We start from the raw sequence: 22,586 nt of genomic DNA, 5'->3' as shown, positions 1-22,586 counted from the left end.
AAAATTCGTCAAAAACTGCTAATATGAACCTTCATAAGAAAATACATGGGATTTTGGCGTGATACGCCCATAGCATATCTACTATGTAGATATAATGTACTTATAATGTGTATATGTGTATATCTTACACATCTACTTACATCTTGGATCCGCCATTTTGAATTTTGCAAAATTGACCTCGGATCCGTGATCAACGACCCCTAAAACACCTGTATACCAAACGCGAATCTGTTATTTTTTGAAAATGCGTGATATCTGACCCGTTTTTTTATGTTAGAAAAAGAACCATCAATTTCGACAGCGGATTCAAGTTCGGCGGGGTCTTAACCATATAAATAAACATTTGAATATAGAAAAAACATTTTTTCTACTTTTCCTAGCACTTTTTCGTGAATTTTTGCTATTTTTGATATTTTTTTTAGGCTAGGAAATTCCTGTGATGTGATAGCTCAATCCTGACACCGAATTCGTAATCAGGATACCATACGTTGCATGAAAAGAACAGACAACTTTTTTTTGTGTGGCTGTGTAATGGTCGTATCGAGAAAAAAAAGAAGCATCTTGAAGCTTGAAGATTCTAGTTCTGAAATCTTGAGATGAAAAATTTTTTTGAGCATTACTCTCGCCGCAATTAAAAGAAATAATGCAAGACAAAAATTAAAAATTTTTTTTTTCGAAACTGCACATGGAAATTTGTTTCAAAAATAATTTTTAGCGTTATGATTTCTCACAATTTCGAGTTAAATACTCATCAAAAATCGAAAAAATTCTAATTTTTGAAAAAAAATCAAATTTTGCAAAAATTTTTTGCGTCCACTTTTTTGCAATTTATATTGAATATTTCAAATGTCGAAAAAAAAAAATTTAATTCAAAATAAAAGTTTTGAAAAAATTTTTTTTTTCATTTCAAGACATCAAAACTAGAATCTTTAAGCTTCAAAATCGACACGACCATAATTCACGAAGTTACAACTTTTCAAAAATCACTTAAAAAATTTGGAAATTCTTATGCTCCTTTAACTTATTTACTGAGTTTAACATCAAAACAAAAATCCTGTAGTTGCTATTCAGTTCAGGTATCAAAATTGAATGTATTCAAACGTAAATTGCAGATATGCTTGCATTGACTGGTTGGATTTTACCTTGAAAATAAATTAAAGGATGAGTTGGCACTTGACAGTCTGAAAACGATGATGAAACATGGCTTCGCGGTATATTTTTCTGACAGCGTGATGATATATCACCTCATAAATATGAATTAGTACTTAGCAAATCAAGAAAGCAGCATAGGTGTTATCAAAACTGAAAAAAATGTATCAAGTTCCATCAATTTTATATAGGTACTTACAAAAAAATAGATATGCTGTAATTATTTATGAATATCTATCATAAAATCATATATTTTCCAACAAACAAATCATTTGTCAATCAATTTAACCTCTCGTTTCAACAAATTCAATTTAAGTTTTCCCATAAAAGTTATGTTGCAGAAAAGAATAAAAAATATTTACAGGGTGGTAGAACAAACAAAAATTAAACATTTTGTCCTCATTTTGTTTTTGAGATACAGGCAGTCAAGAATACTTTTTTAAAATCCATCTGCTAGAGGTCGCTAGTTACTATCTCTTCTAGTGACATTTAATGACATAACTTTTTTAAGGTTAGAATTTTTAGAGAGTAGGTATATGTTATAATATAATGAAAAATTTCATTTTGCACCAAAAAGATAACATTGTTCAAATTATTGAAAACACAGTTTTTTTTGAGAAAAACAATTGGCCGTCCCAGAATCAATCAGCTTCTGTTTCATAATATACGAATGGCTATATTTCTTTCGATGAAAATAAAACGAATTAAGACAAAGTTGCCTTAATATAATTTTGTTTCCTTAACAAGCAGGTCTTCAAAAAAGTTTTGATTTCATTAAAGAAGCAAAAAAAATCGGTTTGTTTTCATTCAAAGAATTGTATTATCTCTCAGACACTGTATATTATTATTTAGGACAGTTGATCACGTTTTTCTCAAAATAAAACGGTGCGTATTCACGATTTTTGCAAGAGTACCTTTTTGTGTAAGATGAAGTGCTCATTCTAATACAAGACACACGTATTAAAAACCTAACCTCAAAATGTTATGTCATAAAATGTCACTAAGATAGAGCCAGCTTTAATAGATGGTCAAAAAACTAAAAACACTGACGCAGGTACCCTCAAAAACTTACCTATACCAAATTTCAACAGGTTTTATTTCTTTTTGAAAACTATATGGCTAAAATTTTGGATCCTGTATCACTCACTTTCGCATAATGAATTTTGTCGAATGCCAAGATCTTATTTTAAGTGGTTTCATAGAGGGTAAATGTTAAAAATAAAAGTTACATTTTTGAACGTTTACTGACGCCAACAACTTATCAGAATGCAATTTTGAAATCTATACTTACTGTGTATAAACAAACTAATAAACTCATTATCATTTTGGAAGAGTTTCATGAAACAATATGCTTATATTGACGATTTTAAATGCATATTAACTATGCAGGGTGCAAACATAGCGTTACAATAAATAATTTTTTTAAATAAGATAACGTAAGATGTATATATCCTAGGACAATTTCAATTTTAGCTGTTAGTTGTTGAGGAAATTACTTTAGTGTAGTGGGAAATCCAAACTTTTTATTCTTTTTCGTTTATTTGTGTACGTCTCCCATAATGAAAATATCCATAAATTTAGACATGCAGATACCTACATATGATTAAATTATTTCTGGTATTAATTTATTTATCCGATCTCATTTTTGAAAAACAAAATCAAAAAATTCGATTCATCTGAAGACTAATAAATTTCAAAACAGAATTCTTATTATTTTTGTGACTAGTGATTTCTTACTCACTAAAAACTATATTGAAGCTGTTATCTCAACTTTGAGGCACTGTACAATGTACAATGACTGATAACACGATTTTGTACATAAATAAATAGGCAAATCAAAACTATAGGATGTAAGCAATTTAGGAAATATAATAAATAATTACAATAAAGTATTTCTGCCAAATAATATGTTGGGTAGGTAAAACAAGAGAGATGTACAAGTACTATTGCTTTACATTCATTATTTTTAAACAGTTTTTACATTTGATTTGGGGCTACTTTGGAGGAACTTACAACACTACGTGTTAGTAACAAAAATAATCATAAAATGTTGTGTGTTCAAATTTTTTACAATGCATATCAACGTGAGTATATGCAATACATCGACACTGCCCAATTTTTCATATTTTGGAAACATTATTTGCAAGGTATGTGTTTTAGTACGTCTAAGCAAGCTGCAATTATGTAATTTTTTATAGGTTTGATATGAAATTTATATAGGTATACTCGTATATATGATTTCCTTCCAAAGTGTAAAATTTCATATCAGAAATATTTCAAAGTTCTCTTGTAAAAACATAAAAAGGTATATTATATCATACGCGAAATTATGAAATTTTTCATCTTCTGTAGTAGATACTCTTAGAAAAATTGTATATTTCACATTTAATGATGAAAGATAAATATGTTAATCCAAGAAAATCAATGAACTTGAAAAGAGATATATACACTGAACGAAATATTATCTTGAATCAAGAATAGATTAATTATTTATGTATGCATCACCATACCTATAATCTGAAACCAAATGAAATTTATTCACCAAAAGAAACGCATTCTCGTCAGAAAGGATTTTTATTTAATTGAAAATTATGGTATTACAATAAATATATCCTTGATTCGGGACATTATTTTTGACTTTGTGCGTCGTAAGCAGCGATTGTTAAATTTGTTTCTAATCACAATGACAACGTAAAATTCTATAAATGTGAAACACAAACAGAATTTTAATGTTACGAAAGAAAAAAATGTGATTGTTTTATTACCTGAGTTATAGTTAGATGACTGATATTAATGCACTAAAAAAATATTGAATTGTCTTCCATTTACTTTTGGTACCTCTTTTTTCTTTTCTGTTATTGTTTACTGACACTTTGAGTAGAAAAATTAATTGATATTTCTGTAACACTGAAAGAAAGAGAAATTTTAAATATATAAAAACACATTAAATGTTTTTTAGTTATAAAGAACTGAAATTTTGTTTCTTTTCGCTGTTTGATCATGAAAAATTAAGATTTTGTTTCTATTTGTTCTCTTAATTTGTACTAGAACTCTACTAATTTGAAATTTGAAAGCTCTTGAATATATAAATGTTATTAAAAAATGTTATTTTCACACTCATAGAGTTTATTGCAGCAAAATATATCTGCAAAAATATCACTCAGTCCTTTACATTTTCTCTTTCTTTTTAATTCAAAATTTATAAAATGAACCTACTTTTGACGCGAAGATTTATTTATATAAATGTTCTTTTTCTTTCCAGTATGACAGAAATACCCATCAAGTAAAAATATAACAAAATAATGTCCAGAAATAAATAATTATCTGGTTTATGGGGCTGTCAGTACTGAGCCGCGGGACATAGGCGTGCGTATTATTTATTAAAAAGCAACAAATTAAATGTAAAATAAACCACCATAAACACCAACGGATAGGAATTAATTACGCAACATACACACGATAAGAAAGCAACAGTATACTGATGTGACGTGAACGTGAAAAGCATTCTGAGGCAGCGGCTTACGCATGTCTCGGTTGACCCGCTTGGCACGCCATTGAATTGCGGCTCTCTCTGACAGTTCTATTTATAAAGGATTTTTAGTATAGAACTGATATGGTCGTTTATAGATATAAAAATGGCAAGATTAAACTTAACAATCGCTGCTTTATGTAAATAATGTATTATTTTTGTAGAGGAATTCATAGTAGTTTTGTGCATTAGTTGGTCAGGTGCCCTGACAATAAAGTAGATTTCTTTAAGCTGAACAATAATTCCTATATTAAATAGAAAAATGAGAATTTTGTTACAAATAAAGAGAGATGATTTATTACAGAAATGTGTTGTGACTGTTGTAAAAATAAATTATTTTGAAAATTTCGTTTTGTCTTGTCTTCCTATTTGCTACTCATTCAATACATTGATGTATTTGCTAAAGATTCCTTTGCTGCTTGATGCTCTACTAATGTTATTGTATGTTTTAGCCTTCTATAATAAACATAATATGATTGCAAAGAGAATTTAATAAAACACTGCTTTTTTCAATCTGAAAAAGTTGATGTATAATTATTACTATAAGAATCTATGTAGTTGCTGATGAAAAAATATTTGTTTAGAAAAATTAACTGAATCCCCACATCCAAAGCATTTTCTTTGTTACGTAACTTCCTTAATAATGTCTTCACCGGTAAATAAATTATTAATAATATTTATATAGTAACGCATAATTCATTTAAACAATCGTAAATCAGTCTTAAATGAAATCATGTGATCTTGACGCTAACAAGGTGAATCTCGTACACTACTGTATTCCCAGTTGCATATCCTAGCACAAATCCTGGGAGCGATTTCTACTGTATCTAAAGGACACCATACATTAGACAGTTTTAGTTGTACCAATCAAAACCGTATAAACAAAAGAAATAGGTCAGGGTTAAAGTTAAAACTATTAGGTCGTCAATGTAAAAGAAAATGGAGACATATTTTTTTTCAAAAGCATTCTTCGGTGCAACATTTTTCTCAAAAAAAAACAACAAATAAATTATAGAAAAGGAATAACTGTTTCTGAGACTTTTAGCAACTTCTATGTTACATATTTTTTACTTTACTTTAAAAGTATCAAGTCAATCCAAAAATTTTTGTATTTTTTTTCCTAAAAAAATCTTGTTCTTTGATACCAGAAATTTAGGTGTGCAAAAGATACCTAAACCCCCAGACAAGATTCATAACTGCTGATACCGTAAGAAGCAACCATTCTATAGATTACATGTCTCAACCAACATTGAGTTACAATACCTAGTAAACAGCTTCGCAACTGAAATAATCGCAAATGCGCGAAATATTTGGAAATATGTAGATGTGGCATGAGATGAAATCAATATCGTAAAAAAATTTTTGCAAACCGAGAAAAAAATATTGAAGTTGTAGTACTTTCAACCAATACACAGCTGGACAACTGTAGTCTCTAGCGTCATTCGTAATACGCGTGGAGAGACACATAGCCTCAGCGATTCCGAATACTGAAATCCGATTTTACAATCGTCGTTGCGATAGTATTTACAATAGTTTTTTAGTAGTTAGTGTCAAAAATGGCTTGCGTGTATAACAACTGGGAGTTGATGGATGGATATCGTTTTAATTTATGTTGAAGCAAGACAACATTTGTGTTAGTTCGTAGAAACTGTGTAAGACGGGTCCAAATGTGTTTACACGTCGGTGGACAAAATTTTGAACAGTTGTTATAACATCTGGTATGTCATATTATTTTATTAAGTAAATCCACAAATTAATTTTATTAATTAATAGTAACAATAGCGGCAAAAGCAGTTGAAATTGTTGATATAAAATAGGTGCTATAAAATTTATTTCTTTCCTTGCGAAATTCTTGTCCATTTTATCACACTTTGCCGCCATGCTGGTCGCATTGTGCAAGGTCAGGTTTTACAATGGACCACTTTCCAGTGCCGTGCAGAAGTGTATTTTTAAATCATTTTCGAACTGCCCTTTTTGATTTTTTCTTTACAAAATTGTATTTCATATCATAATTTTTTTTCTTTTTGATAAGTTCTGAATCACCCTAAATTCCAGCTGAAAAGATAGGTACATTATTTATAGTCAATACATCGATATCCCACGTATGATTGGAATGTAATGTATGGGATCCATAAGCTCGGTTTGCTGGTCCTGGCTCGAATACATGACCGAATAGACCGGAAGACTAGTCCATAACTCACTAGGGTACACAAGACAAAAAATTAAATATGTACAAACCGAAATGACTCATATACAGAGAAGTGGACGGTAAAAAACCATGCCCGCATCATACGAATGGAACACCAACTTACCAAGGAGCATGCGCATACTTTCTAATTTAGAATTAGTCAGTCTAAAGCCGGCTCGTTGTTGAGTAACACGTACGTCAGCAGGAATAACCTCAGTTATCATTTTTCGCCATGGGAAAATCGGTAAAGTTCTATTCCTAAACCATATTTGAATAAATATCAATTGGTACTTTCTTCTTCAGCCAACAGTTCGTCCTTACGAAAACTTCGATGACGAAGAAGACGCCAAGGCACTAAAAGAAGCATTCAAAGGTTTTGGTACCGATGAGGATGCAGTTATTGAAATTATTACCAGGAGAACCAATGAACAAAGACGACAAATTGCAACCAGGTTTAAGACCATGTATGGCAAGGTATGTCCAACATTAACAATTTTCTTATTAGTGTAGAACAATGATATGCAAATTTTAGGAAATGGGTAATAACTTATCTTAATCATAGCATTTTAAATTGTTTAAATATTACTGATTCTGAGTACTTTTTAATTGCGTTAGCTTATGATGTGGTTTTAATTCACAATTCACATAACGAATTATTGTAAATCCTTTAAATTTAGAAAATTTGTATAGGTATGTCAAAAAATATTTACTTTTTTTTGGTGCTTTAAAAACTTTTAATTGATTGCTGCACGGAAGCTGCTAAAAAATTCGCCCCTTTCAATTCATTGATACGTCAAACACATCATAATTATACGTTTTCAATAATAAATTCCCTTTTTAATAATTTTGCGTGAAATGTGTGGATTATACAATTTTTTTACGTTAAACTCTGGATAAAAAACAGCAGAGGATTACGTATCGTGTACACTAATTATCATTTGACAGGATTAAAATTCTACGTTTTTATTAAAAAATATGTGTACTATATATCATTTCAGCGTTAACGTCAACTGATAATAGCTTTAATTAGAAAATATATGGTTGCATTGTGTAACCGAGAAAGGTTGTTTTCATAATTTTCTTGGTTGCTTAAAATAATTCTCCTCAATACATTATCAATCAAGTAATATCTTTAAAAAATAAAATAAAAGGAAACTGTTTTATCACGTGCAAATATATTATTAAATACAAATACTTGCGTTTCTTATTAATTGAAACAATGAGTTCATTTCTTGTGTGATTAATACATTTTTCTTGGTTGTACTACCATGATTCATGGTAAATATATTATAAAATATGGTGGATAAATAAACTAGTCGTGTAACGTTAAAAGTAACGAAATACTTTTCTTTAAGACTTAATTTTATGGATCAAAAACTTTGCTTATTACAAGCTTTTAACAGGAATGGGAATTTGCAAAAATACAGTTGAAAATAGTTTCGCCGAGAATGAAGAATCACTAATTAATTTACTGAAAAGTTATGAATTCTTAATTCCATTTATACAGGTATTTACATATTTATGAGAATTATTTACTATAGTACAATTTTATATAGCTATTAGATAATCGCATCTTAGTTTTGGGTTTATTGACCTTTGCCTCTGCCTTTCCAGTTCTGTTCAGTGTTCCGTCGTGTCTACCTCAGTGCGTAACTATGTAAATACAAGCAAATTTCTCTTTAAAAATCGAGTCGTTTCTGTTTTGGTTCTCTCAAAGATTATCTTATTCTTAGATCGAATTTGGTAGCCTGCATAGAACATGGAACATGACCTTCGTGTTCAAAATCTTGGAAATTCATGAATACATTGCAACGGAATTAAGTCAAGTTCCTTTTTCCATTATGTCTGGATTTTTATCCAAAGAATAAGTTCTACGAATTGTGGTCAATGCGATTTTGAATCATTTTTTGAAACGCCCCAACTTATGTGGCGCCTACAGTTGACCTTCAAAAAGTGGCGCTTTTTCGCTGCAATCAATAATTCACAATGAAACCCAGGACATTTGATTTAAATAATACGAGCTACTAAATACAAGCTTTCTGGCTGGATAAGGCCTCTTAAATAACAACATATAGGTAATGTGTCTGTGAGTTTACTTATTTTGAAATTCAAAACATAGTTAATTCTTTGCATTCAGCATTCTCATAAATTAAAATTCATACCAATTAAGCTGTAAATTGGTCACTTGATTTAAACGAATTGCTATTATTTTCGGACTTTCCATTGAAATACTTATTTCAAAACTTAATTAAATTTTTGTATAACAAAGTTTTATACTTTTTTAAACACTAATAAATTCGACATTATGTCAACACTCACTTTTACGTGATTTGAACTAATTCCAAGATATATTGTCAAATACTTATTTTTGATATATTCGAAACATTTTTGTATATTAGATGTTTGGGCATGCATTCTCATAATTCGAAATTAACAGTTAACAGTTAAATTTTTGCATAACAGATTTTCTTTATATCCTTCAGTCAGTTCTAAATTATACCAACACATTCGTTTAATTTAAACGAATTTCTGTTATTTTAGAACTTTTCTATCCATGAATATTGTCGAATACTTATTTTTTAGATATTGGAAACATAGTTAAATTTTTGCCCAACAGATTTTCGGTCTATCTCATATATTCGAAATTGTAAACCAACATTGACTTGATTTAAACTATTCCTTATTTAAAACATATTTATCCAAGAATATTGCCAATTACTTATTTTTGAGATATTGGAAACATAGTTAAATTTTTGGATACAATTTTTGAAGCATCTGCATAAATTCGACAGTATGCCAATGTCACTTGATTTGAACGAGTCCATGTTATTTTAGGACCTAATAAAGGAACTGAAAAGCGAGCTCAGGGGGAACTTTGAAGACTTGATAATAGCCTTAATGACTGAACCAATCGAATTCCAAGCTAAGCAGTTGCATAAGGCCATAAGTGGCCTGGGAACTGACGAGAGTACCATTGTGGAGATTTTAGCTGTGTACGACAACGAAGACGTGATCAGAATTGCCAACGCGTATGAAGGGCGTAAGTTATTGATAATTCATCTAATAAAAAAAATTCAACATGTTGCTTTTTTTTGTTTAGAAATTCTACAACACTGAAACTTGGCTACCGCAAGTAGCTGATTTCATTATTTTTCAAGAGCTTATTAATATTTCATATGATTTTTTCATTGTAAACAAACCAACAGGAAACAATACTTTGTTTAAATATAGACTGTGATATATTATCTGCGGTTTTCTAATCAGTTTTCCGAGGGCAGGGAAAAGTATTAGAAAAAGTTAAGGAACGTAATATGACGTCATGTTGATCACATGCTTCTATTAGCTTGTATGTATATATGTATTAATTTTTTGGTGTAGTATGGTGTAGTATTCCTAAATAAACATTATAAGTAACATCGTTCATCATATACATGTTTACAGTTGAATTTAGCGAAAAGAAAGGTAAATAAATTAATTGCGTACTACAAATTCCTTTCTGTTAACCTTTTTTAGATTCGTAAATTTCAAGAATCATAAAAAATTTACTGTATACTGTGCATTGTGATATTATGTATTGAGTACATGGCTATTGTTTTTTTATTATCTGAATTTAATTTTTATGCAAGGAGTTAAAACAGAATTAAAAAATTAATAGTTGTAACACCAAATAAAAATGAGTTGCATAATGAAGTAAATAAATATCGTGGTTTGTAAGTCAGTTATAAATACTATTAGGCTATTGATTATATCCAAAAAAAGGGTTAAAAGGAACTATGACGTTCAAGCAATTTTATTGCATGAATCGTTCAGTCATTTTAGATGAAAAACTCAAAAAACTCAAGTTGTGAAAATCTTTATTTATTATTAACAAATAAAACTTTTGTAGTATATTTTTATTAAGTAAAGAACCAATTTGTTGTATCTAAAAAATATTGAAGTTTGACCGGTTATATAACTCAGTCAATATTAGTCCAAAATCTTTTGAAGACACATCATTTGGAAGGGAATCTTATCTAGTTTCTTTGTACAGCAATTTTCTTTGCCTACTTTCTTTGCAATTGCCTACTTTGCCTACTTTCTTTGCAATTTTCTTTGCCTACTGCAATTATTACTTCGACATTTCCATCAGCTTGGAAGCATTCCACTATTTTACCGCTTGCAAAAATATCTACTCCATCAGAAATTTCTCATTTACGTCCTATAAGCATACTGCCGGTTATGTCAAAGATCTTGGAAATGGTTATATATAAACAGATCAATGAATATGTTTTAGCACATAATATTATTCCTCCAATTCAATCAGGGTTTAGATCAAATCACAGCACTGTTACAGCTTTATCTCAAGTAGTCGATGATATACTTCGTAATACTGATAACTGCAAAGTCACCTGTTTAATTTTGTTAGATTTCAGTAAGGCGTTCGATACTTTGGACCATAATCTATTATGTAAGAAATTAAACTATTTTGGGTTTGATACACAGTCCACCGCTCTCATAGAAAATTTTCTTTATTCTAGAACTCAAAGGGTACATCTAAAATCCAAAGTATCTAAACCATTACCTGTTCAATATGGAGTCCCACAGGGATCTATTTTAAGCCCGTTGCTATTTTCTATTTATATTTCAGATTTTTATGAAGCTGTTTCTTTTTGTAATATACATCACTATGCAGACGATACTCAATTATATTCTGGTTTTAGTTTGGACGATCGCAGAGATGCTAATACTAGAATCAATCAAGACTTAAGCTCACTTTATAAGCTATCTCTTGAGCACAGATTAAAATTAAACCCAAATAAGTCGCATGTTTTATTGTTTGGCCCTAAACAAAGGAGATTGGCAGTGGAAAATTCCTTAAAAATTATTTTAAACAATGATACATTGGATATAATTGAAGAATGCAAAAATTTAGGACTTTGGTTCGATTCAGATCTACGTTTCACTAAGCACATAAATCAGTTGTTAAAAACATGTTATAATACTTTAAAACAACTATACCCACAAAGACAAGTGATGAATCAAAATTTAAAACTACAATTATGTGAATCATTAATTATTTCTAAATTATCTTATTGTGATGTTGTGTATGGTCCAAATCTATTACAGATTGATAGATCCAGACTCCAGAGGTTGCAAAATTCATGTTTACGTTTTTCTTATGGTATCAGGAAATTTGATCACATAAGTCACAAGTATAAAGATGCTGGGTGGTTAAAAATCGTTGATATGTTCAAATATCATTTTATATGCTTTACACATAAAATACTCACCACTAGTACACCTACTTACTTATATAATAAATTAATTAAATTTGGTAATGTAAACAATAAGAGATCTTCACGTAATAGAAATACCCTGGTAACCCCCAAACATAAAACTGCCACCTTTACTCGTAGTTTTTCATATTTAGCCCCAAAGTTGTATAATCAGTTACCAAATGGGATTAAAAATTTTGCTTTAATTAACTTCAAAAAAAGATTAAAATCACTTTTTGGAGACTTACACCTTTAATATACGTTGTATTTTATCACCGAAATTTTGATATCAATGACTTATCTGGCTAATTTAAGATGGGCAAATATATAATTTGTGTAACAGGAGCACAGGACTTAGAGGCAAATACATTTATTGTTGTGTAATATTCTTAAGGTTAAGTTGAAAAGCAGCTGTAGCTGAACTTCACCTGTCATTCCACTTGTTCTTTTATTTTTGTATGTTTGTATGTAATGTTTGTTATCAACTTTGTAATGGAATGAATAAAGACGATTATTATTATTATTATTACTTCTACTGAAAAAAAAATAGAGTAAAAAAAGTAAAAAAAAATCGAGAAATCTTATTTGTTGCTTTTTTAAAATTGTTTATTAACGATTTTTTGCATAAAATTTCTCTTTTAAATTTTTTAAATAAGCCATTTCGATGGAAAATTCAATTCTCTACAAAATTTTTCCTATGAACTACCGAAATTTTCGTGCTATCTTTAAAAAGCTGCAAAGTGCATTTTCACCCCTGTCTTCAATTTTAACCCTCTAATATCACACCCCGCGGTTTTTTCATTTTTAATTACCCTTGAACGTCTTATTTCCTTTTATGTAAAAAATGAGAATTAAAACGTATAAGGATCGAAAAATTGGCTAATTGTAAGTTTGAGCGGCCATATATCAGTCAATTTTCATCCAAAAATACTTTACAACCTCTTATTTTGAAGGAAATTTTATCTACTTTTTTTATGAAGCAATGCCTAAGAGTAACTTATCTTTACTCAAAAAAACTAGCTGCAAAAATGTAAAAAAACGATCAAAAAATCTATTTTTATTTCAAATTGTTTATTAACGATTTTTTGCATAAAATTTTCCTTTTCAATTTTTTAAATAAGCCATTTGGGAAATTCTCTAAATAATTTTTCCTATGAACTATAGCGAAATTTTGCTTCGTTTTCGAGTTACAATTAAAAAACTGAAAGGGGCGCATTTTCACCCCTATCTCCAATTTCCATCCTCTAATTTAATAGCACTCCGCGGTTTTTTTCATTTAAAATGACCATTTGAACGATTCGTGCCTATAGATTTTATGTTCAGTATTATACTTATTTGAAGTACTGTCTATTTAAGATTCTATCGAAGATACTTGCTGATTCATAATATAAATTTCTTTCAGTTTATCAAACTTCTTTGGAAGCTGATATTAAAAGTGATACATCTGGTACTCTGAAGAGACTATTAGTTTCACTATCAACCGTAAGTACAATTCATAGATTTTTAACATGGTCGTACTATTTTTATATGAACTGGAAGGTTTTGGAAATAAAAATTTTTATCATCATTTTAAATTAATTTGTTGCAACTATAAAGTGTTCAAAAACTTGCTATTTTCTACTGGTATTGTGATACTAGTTAGTTAGATATTGATCATAATAAAAATCAATATTTATTACCCAAAACTAAACTAAACTAAATGTTTGATACTGATAAATATATAAGAACATAAATTCATAAAACTAGTTTATGACTTGTTGATTGAATTATGATGGCAAAATAGATTATTTCTATCATTAAATTGAACTTAGGCTTTTTTAATACTAGGTTAATCGTGTATTTTACATACTTATACAGGATAAGGGAGAACTATTTTCCTATCAACTCATTTTAGGGATAGCTAGTGGCTAATTAAATAAATAAATATATATTTGGTATGAATATTTGAACAATTTCCCAATTGGTTGCCACGTCATCCGTTAGAATTTTAGACGTTTTTAGAGATATATCGGACTCTTCAGAAGAAAAACAAGGAAAACCATCTGGAATATTTAAAAACTTTTGTAATGAGATAAGGCGATTCTGTCTTTTTGAGAAATGTAATTTGGTTTTTGTTAAGGATCCTAGATTTATTAGTGTGCAAATTTCTAGTATTAGAATTTCGTTTTATTGACGTTAATGCAAGTGTTTTATTTGGAACAGATATCTTATGTTTTGAAAATATTTGACGATATTTCGAATTTCGTCATGTGCACCAACAAAACATTAACTAAATCGGCAAGTACTTGTTTTGAAAATGTTTAACTATGTTTCCATTTTTTTCACGTGCACTGACAAAACTTTTAACTGAATCAGCAAGTACAGGAGCTTCTATCAATAATATGAGAAAATAATATTATGTACAATGAACTTTCAGACTATTCAGAACCAAAATAAAATAAGAAATTAGTACGTCGTGCAAGAACTTAACAAAACTGAATATTTAAGGGCAACCGCGACGAATCCAACGAGGTGAACCCAGAAGCCGCCTTCAAAGACGCCCAAGCGCTCCTCCAAGCGGGAGAACTCCTCTTCGCCGGTACCGACGAGTCGGTCTTCAACGCCGTCATGTGCCAGAGGAACAGACCCCAACTGAGACTCGTCTTCGACGAGTACGAGAAGCTCGTGGGCCACACCGTAGAAACGGCCATCGAAAACGAGTTTTCTGGCAACATAAAGGACGCCCTACTGCAGCTGATCCACTGCGTCAAAGACAGAAGCGACTACTTGGCCACCAGGTTGCACGACAGCATGGCCGGCATCGGCACCGACGACAGGACTCTGGTAAGGCTAGTTGTGGCGAGGTCCGAGATCGACTTGGAGGAGATTAAGGAGGTCTACGAGGCCAAGTATGGAAAGAGCCTTGCCGAAAGGATTGCGGTTAGTATATATTTTTAATTTGAAGTTTTTCATTATTGTTGTTTCGTCCGCATAGCATGGAATTCACTTACGTTTGATTGGTTTGAAAGATTTCAGTCATTTTTATACAGAATGTCCCAAAAATTAAATGTCAAGCCGGCAAGCTAGAATAACTAAATTCTGCCTTAGCATTTTTTTGTTTCGAAATATTGGCATTTTTTATATACAGGGTGGTCCAGATTTTAATAGACAAACTTCAGGAACGTACTAAACAACAAAAATTAACATCACTTTGCTCTATGATCATAGGGGCAGAAAGTCACCGTTTATGAGATACAGGGCGTTGAAATCATCAAACACAAAACAATTTTTTTAAATATCTGGAAAACCGCTTCATCAAATTTATCCAAATTTGGTACACATTTTTTTTCGAATATTTCTCCTAGTTCTGTATGCGCACAGTTCAAATCCAATAACCAGTGGCGGAGAAACAAGGACGTTGTTTCCTTATTTAGAGTAAAACTTCTACGCCACTGAATTAATTGGTAATATGAGTACATTTTACAACGGTCTGAAATATTCCGGATGAAAAAACATTCTTTTATTTTTGTCGAAAAGTGGTTGGTTTACGAGTTATGAGACATATTATCCAAGTAAATAAAGCGTTGAAGTAGGGAAAAATAAAACGAATTTGGGTGGTCCAGATTTTTAATAGACAAACTTCGGGAAAGTACTAAACAACAAAAATTAACATCACTTTGCTCTATGAACATAGGCGCAGAAAGCCACCGTTTATGAGATACAGGGCGTTGAAATGAACAAAAATAAAACAATTTTTTTAAATATCTGGGAAATCGCTTCGTCAAATTTAACCAAATTTGGTACAAACTTTTTTTTCAAATATTTGTCCTAGTTCTGTATGCACACAGTCCAAATCCAAAAACCAGTGGCGGAGAAACAAGGACGTTGTTTCCTTATTTAGAGTAAAACTTCTACGCCACTGAATTAATTGGTAATATGAGTACATTTTACAACGGTCTGAAATATTCCGGATGAAAAAACATTCTTTTATTTGTATCGAAAAGTGGTTGGTTTACGAGTTATGAGACATATTATCCAAGTAAATAAAGCGTTGAAGTAGGGAAAAATAAAACGAATTTGGGTGGTCCAGATTTTAATAGACAAACTTCAGGAACGTACTAAACAACAAAAATTAACATCACTTTGCTCTATGAACATAGGCACAGAAAGCCACCGTTTATGAGATACAGGGCGTTGAAATCATCAAACACAAAACAATTTTTTTAAATATCTGGAAAACCGCTTCATCAAATTTATCCAAATTTGGTACACATTTTTTTTCGAATATTTCTCCTAGTTCTGTATGCGCACAGTCCAAATCCAATAACCAGTGGCGGAGAAACAAGGACGTTGTTTCCTTATTTAGAGTAAAACTTCTACGCCACTGAATTAATTGGTAATATGAATACATTTTACAACGGCCTGAAATATTCCGGATGAAAAAACACTCTTTTATTTTTGTCGAAAAGTGAATGGTTTAAGAGTTATGAGACATATTATGATGCGGTTTTCCGGATATTTAAAAAAATTGTTTTATTTTTGATAATTTCAACGCCCTGTATCTCATAAACGGTGGCTTTCTGCGCCTATGTTCATAGAGCAATGTGTGTTAATTTATATTGTTTAGTAGTTTCCCGAAGTTTGTCTATTAAAATCTGGACCACCCTGTATATTTTGGATGTCACAGGTAACAAAATTAGGAGTTCGCGAATCTTGTTATTATGAAATGTTGCAAAACAATCCGACTGTCGAGCGTACGCAAAAATTTTTATTACTACTGGTATTTTTGCAGTTCTAAAGTCTTCTAAATTGATCATCACTCTACACGGCGTTTGTTGTAAAAAAATGTACTACCCCTTTTGTCTTAAAAAATGCGCATTTTGTCCAGATTTTTAAATTGTATTAGACGAAATTCGAGAGTATTTAAAGATTTTACTACACTTCATCTAATGTACACTGAGGAAAAGGTTCAGAAAGGGATCTTTAAACTGGGAGTATTCGGTTTCTACCTGCTAGAGGAATACCAAAGAATATATTTTTTTTACCGCCAAACATCAAATGTTCTACTATTTCTTTTTAAATTCACTTTATTACTATCTCGGATTTTTTGTTAACTTGCTTAAATTTGAAGTCCCGAGATCTAACAGTCGACTTTACAGTGTATTTATGATATGTCGAGCTTGTTCTAATATATTAATTCAATTACCACCACATCAAATATTAAATAGATAATTATCATGCTGTTGAAGATACTTTAGACAAATTATCATGTACAATGTACATTTCGCGATACCACAGCGTTGTCAGTAATCTATTCTGTCATATTGTTTTTATTATCCATTATCTGTTTGTATTAGGTACATATTCTCGTGTTTTGTTGTTTAATCTTGTTTTGTTAATTGTTTATTTGTTTTTTGCGTACTTTATTGTTACTTGATTTTGCAATTTTCTTTGTTTAAATTATCGTATGTTTCAGTTTTTTGCATTGTAATATGTTCTGCAATTAAGCTTTGCCCGTTGGATATATTACTGTAACAATAAAAAAAAAATAAAAATTCGAAAACAGAAAGTATCTTTATTACATTTTGTTTTCTGTCATGGGGATGTATTTTTAGTAATTATTACTTACATATACATGAACAAAACAGTGGCATTTTTTAAATTTTACAAAAGGGTCTAGTTACTGTAATAGTATGCATTAGCAGATGATCAACTTTGAACTAAAATAATGGAACTTTTCTAATGTCACTTTTCATTTCGTATCCCCATTTTCAAAATACAGGGTGTCAAAATTAAAATGATTGTTATTAATAACTCGGGTGATTGTAGATATTTATTTGAAATTTAGGACAAATTTTGATCTTAAATTGGCACACTTTTTGTGTAATTTTGGTTTAAAATATCAAAGTGCGAACGGAGGGGACGGGAGTTGAAAAAAGTCTCATTACTTTAGTCCAAAGAATATGCGGTTAACTGCATGACCTACTAATTTGTAACACCCTGTATAATTTGCCCAACTTTCATAGTTCCGTCTCTATATTTCAACAACCCTGTATATGAGGAGAAAAGATAGTATTTTTGTTCATTCTTGCAAAAACGTCATTTTCTAGTTGCAAAATATGTATGTTATTTTATTTTCTTTTTGGGGCATTCCCTAGAGCATTTCTAATTAATAACCGCTATTAAAAGTAGAGGACAAATTTTGATCTTAAATTGGCACACTTTTTGTGTAATTTTAGTTTAAAATATCAAAGTGTGAACGGAGGGGACGGGAGTTGAAAAGAGTCTCATTACTTTAGTCCAAAGAATATGCGGTTAACTGCATGACCTACTAATTTGTAACACCCTGTATAATTTGCCCAACTTTCATAGTTCCGTCTCTATATTTCAACAACCCTGTATATGAGGAGAAAAGATAGTATTTTTGTTCATTCTTGCAAAAACGTCATTTTCTAGTTGCAAAATATGTATGTTATTTTATTTTCTTTTTGGGGCATTTCCTAGAGCATTTCTAATTAATAACCGCTATTAAAAGTAGTGTTCTATAACCAGTAAAAAGTAAAAGATTTCCATGATCTATGCGTATTTTCCAGTTGGGTTATGTAGTGCACGAAAAAACTCTATTTATCTTCTGCTGAAAGAACCTACAGTTTGCCCAAAAATCGATATCAAGAACAGTAATGTTCCAACGACATCCTTTGCATATTTTTTATTAAATATGTCAATGTCCTAATTACTTACAATTTTTCTCTTGTCATCATGTCTATTTTTTCCGTTTGATATGACTTCTAGTGTTTCTTCTTTGTCTTTGCCATTTTTCAAAATATATTGTCCTAGTTACTGTTCTATTATAATATTCTTTAAGGGACATTTTCAGATCATACTGCTTATTAGGTTATTTTCAAAAATGAATGCTTTGTTTGATTCTTTCAGCTTCTACCATCTGTTATTTCGAAATTGTATCCATTTTCCAAACTTTGACTAGATTTTGTCTTTTCAGACTGTAAACTAATAAAATTTTGAATATATTTTTGTTCATTTTCTTCGAGTTTAACAAATTTTTAATTATTTGTAGTTTCTTAACTCAAAACGTTTGACTTGTAATAATGTGAAAACATTTTTTTACTTTCCAAATCTCGTAACCAAACAAATTGTCAACGAAATAAATGTTTTGCCAACTTGTTTTGCTTATGCATGCACTGCTACCTGATGATTTATCAACAGTGAGCTGTGATTCGTTTGTTTCTGTGTTATCAATATTATGACTACACTGTGGTGTCGAGCTTACATCGCAAATTTTTAACAGTAGTTACTTTACTAACATGGGCTGTACTGGTTTACGAACCACAACGATTGAATCTTATTCCTTTTTATATTTTTTCAGGATGATACCTCAGGAGACTACAAAAAAGCTTTGCTTGCGGTAGTTGGTTAACCCGAAATAAATCAAAATTTAGCCAAGACTTGAAAATTTTAAATCTCATTGTTCGATTTTATCATTAGTTTAGTCGCCGAAAAAAATGTCGCCTTGATATTATTTTTTTATATTCTTTTTCAGGATGAGAATTCAGGAGAAGTCAAAAAAATTTTGCTTGCCCTTGTTGGTTAATGTGAACTAGTTTTAAATTTACTCTAAGATTTTTTAATTATTGTATGTTGTATGTATTCTTCCTATACCAAATTTAAAAATAAATACATTTTTACATAATAGGAATTGTTTTATTTTCTTCAATTACAGAGTTTAAAATACGGTAAATTATTTATCAATGTTTTTAGTAGCATAACCAGATAAATAAAATATGTCATGATTTTAAAAATTCAGTTTAAATCAGTAGGTATCAAAATTATATTTTTTTAAATATTAACTTGCTAACATTTTCTGAAATACACTAATGCAAACAATTAAAGGGGCAAAAGAATGTCCGAAATTTATCCATGATTTTTTACAGTCTGTATTTAGGAGAAAAATGGTCGTATCGGGAATTAAAAAAAAGCATTTTGAAGCTCTAAGATTCTAGTTTTTAGACCTTTCGGTCAAAAATTTTTAGGAGTGACGGTTTTCATGCAAATCTAAGAAATAGCGCGACAAAAAAATTTTGCAATTTTTTTTCTGAGCACGGACTTGAAAAATTTTTTTTCAGCAAAGCCATTGCATGGACCAGGTAGCTTGTCTATTCAGCTTCAATTTCCTTTTTTTAAATTTCGATACAACCATTTTTCATCGAAATATCGGAAAAGGATTCTTTTGTCTTCAATCATCGATACCTTGGCAATAAATGGTCGTACACAGAATTGAAGGGCAGTTTCAAAAACGAATAAATTTCCTATCTTTTACACAAATTTAAAAAACAGGAAAAAATGGTAATTTGTGGTTTTTTAGAAAATTGACGGCTAAATTGAAAATATTCACGCAATGACTAATGTTAAGCATGACTTTTACAGTTCGATATACCCAGAAAAAAGAACCCTGTGAAGTTTCATCTCGATCTAGCGAACCGTTTCTTTGTTTCAAACTTTTGAAAAAAATTAAAAGGTCACGTTTTTTGAGCTTAAACACTTCATAATCATGATTGAAATGGAAAAAAATATTTTTTTTCAGGTTTTCTCACACTTTTACAGCAAATAACGTTTAAATTGATGAAAAAAAAAAATTGAGGTTTTCTCACATTTTTACAGCAAATAACGTAATAAATTTTCGAATTTTTTTTTTTGGAAAACCTTCTGGACATTGAAGAAAAAAAAATTCAATCGTTTCCAGCACGATTCGGCTTTTCCGTCCTATGGTTCTGTTCAACAACTTTTAATTAAATTAAAATTAAAGTTGATGACCCAAAATAGATTTCGACCCCGATTCATACCGTTTTTTGAGACAAATTTTTAATTAATTTTTGTTTAGAATCACTTAAAAACAGTTTTTTCAAAACTACCCTTTTTCTTCTCTGAAAAAAATTTTCGAAAACAATTTTTTTTTCATTTGGCAAAATTTTTTTGTCGCGCTATTTCTTAGAATTGCATGATAACCGTAGCTCCTAAAAATTTTCGACCGAAAGATCTAAAAACTAGAATCTCAGCTTCAAAAAGCTTTTTTTTTAATTCACTAAACTACAGTCAAAAATCACGGAAAAATTTCGGAAATTCTTTTGACCCTTTAATTGTTTGCATTAGTGTATATTAGCTATTTCTCTTAAAATAGATAATGAAAATGGAAGCTAGTGTAAATTTTTCAAGTAATGAGAAAATCCAGTCTAGAATATTCGACGAAATGTTCAAGGAAAAACTGAATTAGAAATTAATTACGAAACCTTAAAATTTACTTCGTAATGACAATTTAATTTCAATCAAGTTTTATCTGTTAATGAACATAGTACGACGAGAAAATGACTAAATAATGTTTCATTTATCAACAGAAAATTAAAATCGTTTTTAATAAACTAAAGAAAATGGCACTACATAAATATAGTATTGTAAAATAGATGCTGTACTTGGTTAATACTGGTGCTTCGATAATAGTCAAACTGATCTCTAGTAAAATGCAGAATTAACAAAAAAAAACAAAAGTTACAATATTTATATTGCCTGTTAGAAAATTAAATAAAAAAGTATATATCCTTGACTAGTTCTAAATATCGCCAGTTGTTAAAGTAACATAAAAAAAGGTCTTCTCATTCATTATTTAATAATCTGTAACCGAAAACTGGTCTATGTATAAAACCTTAGCAGCAACTTAGCTTAGAAGTCGAACAATATTGTTAAAGAAACGGAGGCACGAAATACAATAACCAAAACGTCTACTTTTTATACATTGTTTGCTGTCTGTTACTCGTATTTGCAAAGATTCATCTCACTCTACCATGCTGAATACACTAAAATGATTTAAGAACTGAAAAATAATGTGAATTTAAAACGGATGTCACTAATCTTGATTGCCACTGTTACTTCCGTCGACTTTGATAAGCTAAAAAGCCACGTTGTCAAATACACTCGTACTTTGGTCACCTACATAAGTTTATATGCCAATATGTATGTAAATACAATATTTATTTGCATATGATTAAATTAACGTTGTTCTGTATTTGATGTTGATCATAGTTGCGATAAGCAAAAATCAGTTCAGGTACCTTAATTTTCCTTCTTCGCAAAATCCAAAGATCAGTAATTGCAACATTTTTGCATTTTTGTACGACCAGATATGGAAGTTTGTAAACAATCGTCCTAAACTAATGTTGCAATAACTGTGTTTTATTGATAACGATATAATAAACAGAATAAGTCTAAACAAATAATAAATAGGATAGAGTGAGTAAGCAAGATATGTTAAAATGTTAAATCTGAAACGTTAGACACTATGCATAACATTTCAAATACAGTTGGGCACTAAAATTTAGTAAACTTCACAGTTTTCTATGAAGAATTAATAAAAATTCCATTTCCTTCAGATGACAACATAAATTGAGTGGAATAAATGGATAAATACTCAAAAGATTTT

General features: G+C 30.2%; 1 protein-coding gene across 2 annotated transcripts; it reads left to right on the top strand.

Moving 5' to 3' along the window:
* Positions 1-7,014: 7,014 nt before the first annotated feature.
* On the top strand, positions 7,015-19,808 carry LOC108904067 (annexin B11). 2 transcript variants are annotated; one of them, XM_018706466.2, is made up of 6 exons: positions 7,015-7,110; positions 7,170-7,340; positions 9,702-9,906; positions 13,524-13,603; positions 14,609-15,040; positions 19,659-19,808. In XM_018706466.2, the coding sequence occupies exons 1-6, from the start codon at positions 7,099-7,101 to the stop codon at positions 19,707-19,709; spliced, it is 951 nt and encodes a 316-aa protein (XP_018561982.1). In that variant the 5' UTR covers positions 7,015-7,098; the 3' UTR covers positions 19,710-19,808. The 2 variants fall into 2 exon arrangements, with proteins under 2 accessions (XP_018561982.1, XP_018561983.1); XM_018706467.1 differs by lacking the exon at positions 19,659-19,808 and adding an exon at positions 19,485-19,652.
* The last annotated feature ends 2,778 nt before the right edge of the window (positions 19,809-22,586 follow it).

The sequence above is a fragment of the Anoplophora glabripennis genome, unplaced genomic scaffold, assembly GCF_000390285.2.
Source record: "Anoplophora glabripennis isolate ALB-LARVAE unplaced genomic scaffold, Agla_2.0 scaffold14, whole genome shotgun sequence".
NCBI classification, from domain to species: domain Eukaryota; kingdom Metazoa; phylum Arthropoda; class Insecta; order Coleoptera; family Cerambycidae; genus Anoplophora; species Anoplophora glabripennis.
This window is presented reverse-complemented; position numbering and strand designations above follow the sequence as displayed.